The 7436-nt window shown below is 38.1% G+C and overlaps 1 protein-coding gene across 1 annotated transcript in view; it reads right to left on the reverse strand.

The window, feature by feature from the left end:
• The window catches only part of keap1a (kelch-like ECH-associated protein 1a), a gene marked incomplete at its 5' end in the record, with an annotated part of 28989 nt that overhangs the window by 16994 nt on the left and 4559 nt on the right, over nucleotides 1-7436 (reverse strand). Inside the window, 3 exon segments of the mRNA XM_014009783.1 lie at nucleotides 1306-1398; nucleotides 2396-2552; nucleotides 4795-4994. Of these exon segments, the coding sequence (XP_013865237.1) occupies nucleotides 1306-1398; nucleotides 2396-2552; nucleotides 4795-4994 (450 nt within the window).

Consider the following 7436-nt stretch of genomic DNA (forward strand, 5'->3'; position numbering starts at 1 on the left):
TTTTATTCCACAGCTGACCTGCTAAAATGAGATTTTCTTTTCTGGATCTCTGACAGACGGACTTCAATCTCTGAACTCGTAATTTTTTCTTTTTAGTTTTCGCTGTCATTTTCATGAATGGACACTTCCTTGTAGCTGAGGCAGGAAACATAGCCTTATATGGTGTTTTTGGGGTGGTAATTATACAAATATCCTCTCACGTGCACGAGCAGCTGGATATGAACAGGTGAAATTTACGCAGCTCATTAAGACACACTTTTCCTGAAGAGAGAAGAGTTTGTTGAATCTGACGTGGCATGTTCGTACGAACCCTTTGTATTAGTGCTGGGCGGTATACCGTTTTGTACCGAATACCGGTTTTTATTTTTGTTATATGAATTTTTTGAATACCGGACATTCCAGTTTAAATAGCGGAACGTTTCGTTGTGGCCGCCAGAGAACTGTTGTTTCCCAGGGGACATTTTTCCTTGCTGCACCCCTATGTGCGTTAGCATGTTAATGTTTGGAGCAGCTAGTTGCAGCCGCGGGTGGTGATTCCGCTGCTTATATTGACTGACTTTTAAAAAAAAATCCTGTTTTCGCCGTCGCTGAATGTAGTAAACACCTCTTCAGTGACGTGCACAGTTAGATTTAACACGTTTAGTTAATATGGAGACGTTATGCTGATGGAGACTTAACGTGGTTTTATTGTGAAAAGCCTGCAGGAAGTAGTTCGTAGTGGAGTTGGAATTGACTGGTGTGCAAGGTGAGTCGTGCTGATAAGCTTTAATAAATAACATAAAACAATAAACCCGATCATAATCTTTACTTAACCCTCCTCCTTCACGACTGGACCAAAATGCGTGACTACTGTCTCCAACCACCACTCAGAGAAGAACAGACACAGAGGAGGGAAACAGAGACCCTGACAGAGGTACAGTAAAAGAAAAAAGTCAATAAGCAGGGTTTGTACATTTTATTATCAGCTYAGCTGTGATGAAAAGAAAAATACCGTCAAATACTGTGAAACTGGTGAAAATGTTGAAAATACCGTGATATAAAATTTAGATCATATTGCCCAGCTCTAATTTGTATGAACAGAAGTAAGAGAAATTTAGGATAAGAATACGAACACGTTCTTGCATGAGGCCCATTGAGCTAAAATTTGGCGTGGTAGTAGCTGAGACTCATCTCAYTCACATAGCCTGAGCGTTGAAAGACTTATTAGACTTTTCAGGCTATCTGCATTTCTCTAAAGAATGCTAGTTTTAATTTATTCTGTGTATTTTTTTCTTGAACCAGATGTTTTAGGATGACTTCACGTACCTCAGACTCACAGAGCACCTTCAGGCTGTCCTGACTGATGAGCTCCAGCAGCTGGCAGTGAGACAAGCTGAAGAACTCCTCTACTTTGGTCACCTGGATGAAGAAACATGGCAGCAGATTCAGTTCACTCGGCTAGTTCAAGACGACAGCTACATTAAAATGGTTAGCAGGGGGAAACTGTTGCAGCATGAAGACAAAAATGTGGGAAAAGAAATGAGAACTTTGTTTTAATGCTGAAAAAGACTGTGTGTAACATTTGAGCAGGAAGCAGGAAGAACCAAATATGTCAGGTATTTGATATGAATTATTACTAGGGGTGTAAGAAAATATCAATACACTGAAATATCGCGATTTCATTTTCCGATACTGTATCGATATTCTAAAGTCTTGTATCGATATTTAATTAAGGTTTAAAACGTCAACTTTCCTGCCAGCCGTTCATTTTTATGTTGTAGTTCAGCCTCTGACCACTAGTTGGCAGCAGTGAGCCAGCCATTTGGCTCCTCTACCTCTTGAGCACCAGAGAGTAACGGTAGCATTAYCATTGTGAGTAAACATTAGCTTCATGCWCCGATAGCTGAATCTGAGCAGAAAAGACCGACACCCTCTGCCTTCTAAGCTGAGGTAAGGTTACAAACAGTTACTTATTTGTCAGAATGTTTCTATTTTAAACCAAATTAAGCATCTCGTGCGCTCTTTTTTCCAACTTTAGTCAGCCTTCACGTTGCAGAAGGCTAGCGCATGTCTATGTAATAGAATTTTCTGAGACAATGAATTTTGGTTTTTCATTTTTTTCCAGTTAGAGGTTTTTATTTAATAGAATTTTTGGACCAAAAAAAATCGCAATGTATCACCTTGCTTACAGTATCGCAATATATCGGGATYTATCGTATCGTGACCCCTCTGTCATGATATGRATCGTATCYRCAAATTCTTGTCAATACACAGCCCTAATTATTACYGCTTGATTGTTCTCAAAGTGATCAGAACCTAAAGTTCATGTCGTCAGACTTCTTCAGGATCATATAATAAAGACAGAGTACAAGCTCACGAGTTAATCAGCAGCAAAGGCTCCAGGATGTCACCTCACCTCGCTGAAGTGTGAGCTGATGTACGTTCGGCACGTCTGGTGCAGCTCTGTGCACCCGATCTCCTCCGCGAAGCGCGAGATGCCGATGACGTTAGCCGGCTCCAGGTGTTTGGTGAGGAAATCACAGCAAGCTTTGGCCACGTCCTCCATCTGCAACCTTCAGAGAGAGCGTCAGTGCTACGCTCACACAGCAGGCTWAAGTGCTGTATGAATGATACGATATGAATTATTCAAATCATCATTTCAACKACCACACTAAGAAAATTTGGATCAGAGTAGAGTTGGGCAACATTCAGAGGTGTCAAAAGTATTCACATTCATTACAGTAGAAGTATAGATACTAGGGTTTAAAWATACTTTTTTGGAAGTATCAATTCAAGCTTTTTACTCAAATAAAAGTAAGAAAGTACTGATTTTGAAACTACTTAAAGTATAAAAGTAAAAGTAATGAACACTTAAAAAAAGCCATTTAGGATAAAAGCTGAGGCTGTGCCACAGGGTTCTATAGCGTACCCCACCTTTTTTTCTTCTAAAGTCAATAATGAGTATAATGTTAAATTAAAATGTTAATGTTGAAAAAATCTGAATTAAGACTAGCTTCAGCCACGATAATCTTCATTCTAGGCTACATCTGCTACAGTATGTCCTGCTGGACTGTGACGTGATTTGTGTCAAACATGATGGAGTGAGTTCACTCCAACAGGATGTCAGAACGGTTTATATTTACACTTCTCATTCAATCACAATCAAATTCACTCTATCCATGGGCTCCATGTATCTGGATACATGTCTATTGATTTATTTTTTTCTGAACAATGAAAAGGTGGAATAAAAACAAGTCAAAGTTAAATAGAAATGAAATACTTTTTTGAATTTTTAAAAACTAAGGAGTAGAAAGTACAGATAATTGAACTAAAATGTAAGGAGTAGAAGTAAAAAGCAGGCTGAAAAATAATTATTCCACTAAAGTACAAATAACCAAAATTTTTACTTAAGTAAAGTAAAGTATTTGTACTTAGTTACTTGAAACCTCTGGCAACATTGTTCCAAATAAAAAGTGATCTTTATAAATTGTGGCATTTAGCAGATTATGTTTAATATGACAATTAATCCCCTGGAGTCCTGGGATGAGTCACATGACATGCAGAGGTTTACGGCCCACAAACTAACAGTTGCAGAAACTGGTGACATCAGATGTTACTGGTATGAAAACTTTGCTAACTAAACACAATAAACAAACCTAACAATTAAGAAACTACTTTTATTCATTATGATTATTGTATTTTCTTAGCAATAATTATGATGAAAATATTCCATGAGCAGTTTATTTGCATTTAAATTGATGTCTGGAAATCATCTGGGGACCCACACTTGATGTTTCATGAACCCAACTTTGTGAAGCACTGTTCTAAGCGTGGACGATAAGCCATCTCTAGGACTCTGGTACAATTTGTGTCAAAAGTACAGACTTCAAGCTACACACCAGTTTTTACATTGTGTTGAGAGGACAGGTAAAACTGGAGTTATAATAAATAATTTGCTGCACTTAAAAAAAATTAATATATTGTCATATTTGAAGTACGTTGCGGCAGCAAAAGACGGGCAGATACATGGAAAAAAAATCCACTCCACCTTCTGGTCTCACCCCCATCCTCGTCGAACAAACATGCAACCCCTAATCGTGGAAATTCCACGCAAAAAAGATCGGAGTTTCGAACTGTGGATCGAACCCTGAACTTTCTTGTTGTGAGGCATCYGTTCTAACCACTGATCCATCGTGTTGTTTTAGAAGAAGTGAGGCGCAGCTCCGAGCAGACAACTGAGGAAACCCGTTAGATCAGTCCACCTGATGGCACCAATCGTACTTAAAGAGTAACTTACCCCAAAATTAACTTATTTTAACTGATAAACTGTCTAGAATGTGTCTAAAATGTTATATAGTACTGTTTCTGTGCTAATTTTGATGTTTTTGTGCGTATTTGTTCAAATCTGTAATATTTGGTCTAAAAATGTGTTTTTGCTGCTCATGAAAATCCTCCACCTCAGACGTTCAGAGATGTAACTATCTGCGATACTGTGGTCACTCTCCATGTAGCATCAATTATGCTAATGCTAGCTGCCTGTCACATTCTCTCATCCTGGCCACACCTCCGCTCTCTAACCCCCCTCCCCTACCCACTTTGATGCACTTTTCAAATTTCACCTTGGGGCGGAGTTATCTTTTCACGTGGGGTGGGGGGGGATACATTTTAATGCAAAGCTTCAAATATTCATCGGTGATAGTTTTCCAAAGATTAATTGCGCACGAAACAATTTTGCCCAATCTAAATTGAGAGTTTAGACCTGCGGCGTGAACGTAATCCAAAAGAAAACTGTTTTCAGTATTTCAGCTCACTCACCTCATAGCTGCCAGAAGAAGATGCAGCACACACTTCTCCCCCACGGTGATGCGGGACGTGTAGGCGAAGTCYATCAGTCTGCCCACCACCTCGGGGCAGACGTCGCGCAGAGTGACCTCYGAGGCGCTGCACTCCTTGAAGCCCCTGGTGAACATGGCTCTGAAGTAAGCACTGCAGGACGCCAGGACCACTTTGTGCACCTGGAGACACACAGGTGTTTATTAAGAATGATGTACAGRCCACAGGTTAAAGCACGACAGACACAGATCTGCTCTGGAAAACCTGAGACTGAAAACAAATTATAAACAATCAGCAGATGCATCAAAACTATTTCACAGAGTAAAACTAATGTAAAATTTTGGACTTTTCCTTTGTTGTTGGTTTGAATAACAAGTTAAAACAAACTTACAAAAACAAATCTTAGTCTGATAAAAAAATATTGCATTTTTCTTCAGTTTTCTCTTTGTTTTATTTGAAAAATAAAACACTTAAATAGTAATAGTACTTAAATACTGTAGGTTTAAAAAATTACAAACCAAGTTGATCTATTGAATACTAAAACTTTCAACAAAATACAACTGAGTTGATCGCAGACTATGATTTGTTTCTCCAATAATTTTATTAAAATTTACTTAAGTTATTTAGATTTTTTGATAGAAAAGTCATAAAACCTTAAAGCCATTTAAACTGGAAAGTCACCAAAGACAGTTAGCTGAAAAGATTTTGAAGTCATCTTGGTCTAGGGTTGGGCATAATCGTATCGTGTGCAATTAATCGTCAGAAAAACATTAATCGATAAGTTTTTGACACTTCACGATTAATACGATTAATGCCACCATGCAGACTGGTGGGAATTACTCCGGTCGGTCCGCTCGATGCTCCTCTCTGCTTCAAATATGATGAATATRAAAAAAAGTTCTGTAATTTATTTATCTATCAACAATTTAAAATGTGATGTATAGCCCGAAGCGCAAATCTTTCCTACAAAACTGGTCATGTGACTAGGACATAAGGGTGTCCAGGGACTCCAGGGGATTAATCGTCAAATTAATCGTTATCGGCTAAATACCACAATTAATCGTGGTTAATTTTTTTTTGCCCTATTTATTGCCCAACACTATCTTGGTCTTCAGTTTATCTTTACTTAGTCTTTTTAAAGTGGGGTTACATGGAGTAGTTATGAATAGTCAGTATCCTACCTGCAGTAGACAGCAATCAGTGATTTTAGCTTGGAAAATAGGGAGAAATTCTGAACTGCTACTGAAGAAAGGACCAATTTATGAAAAACAAAACAACTCAAACCTCAAACATTTGTAGACAACACACATAGTATCAAGTCTGATTTGGTCAAAATCAATAAAGCACTTTTTCAGATTTTTATTGTTCTGATATTGGTTCTAGCAGTATTAGTGGTGTAAGAATACATTGATTCACATCGATTTATTTATTCAATTGCATCGAGGCAAAACGAAAACATTGATCCATGTCATCATCATATGCCCAGACGAGGACATATTGATTGCAGATTTGAATGAAAATCCTACCATAAGAGACTTTCATTGAGAAACATTGAATGATCATCCAAACAAATTAATATATGTATCTTGATAAAGCTGGTGATTGACAACACTAAAAGATATGATTTGATTTGTCTTATTAAAAGGGCCTTACCCTTGGAAAATAGTTCTGAATCTTATTTTTAATGTATTCAAATGAAATATCTTGATGTCATTTGAAAAGGGAAACCTCAAATCATATTTGGATAATAGGCCCAGTTGGCTTACGGTAGTGATTTACCCTCTACTGTCCTATCGTCATTACGTCATCGCACCTGTGTGAACAGGACTGTGAGCGCAGAGACAACTGAGGAGGAGTTTGAAATATAATGAAGAAATTCTAGTGTTTTAAAACACATATAGAGAGAATAAATCCTCAAAATTTCCCCCTGCCGCTGTAGAAAAGTTACGTTGTGTCGCGGGGATGCGGGATCATTTCCTCTCTCCCTCCTGCTGCATGTCGCACAGAGCGATGCTTTAACAACCGTAGTTTTTCCACACCCAAGTTGTCAGAGAAAAAACTTGTTTTTTATGTATTGTTACCCACAGAGGTGATAAAAAAAGACTTGGACATTGGTTCAGTCGTAAATCCATCTTGCTAATGTAGCCTAAAGTCGGCTTCTGCTCTGATGATGAAGATGATGAAGATGAGAATGCAGCAGAGCAGCAGCCGATAAGTTCAGCAGGCAGAAGTTCATTGTATGGCAGGCAGATGTTACATTTATTTTGGCTTCACCACACTTACACTCCAGTTACCGTATTTTTCGGACAATAAGCCGCGACTTTTTTCCTGAACTTTGAACCATGCGGCTTATAGTCCGGTGCGGCTTATAGTCCGAAAAAAACGGTATCTGAAATTGTTTTATGACAGGACTATGTGCAGCTTAAGCCCCTTAAGGTCCCGTTACACTATAATATTTTAGGCAACATTGAATTTTTTATGTCTAAATGACTAATTTTACTTGAAGTACTGGGTATAACATCCACTTTATTTTGATTTTGTTGAAAATTTGAGAAATGTTTTTGTTTGTTGTTGAAACGGTTTTGCACTATACAGAATATAAAACATTCTTTTGTACTTCTGTT

The sequence above is a fragment of the Austrofundulus limnaeus genome, unplaced genomic scaffold, assembly GCF_001266775.1.
Source record: "Austrofundulus limnaeus strain Quisiro unplaced genomic scaffold, Austrofundulus_limnaeus-1.0 Scaffold61, whole genome shotgun sequence".
In the NCBI taxonomy this organism is placed as follows: domain Eukaryota; kingdom Metazoa; phylum Chordata; class Actinopteri; order Cyprinodontiformes; family Rivulidae; genus Austrofundulus; species Austrofundulus limnaeus.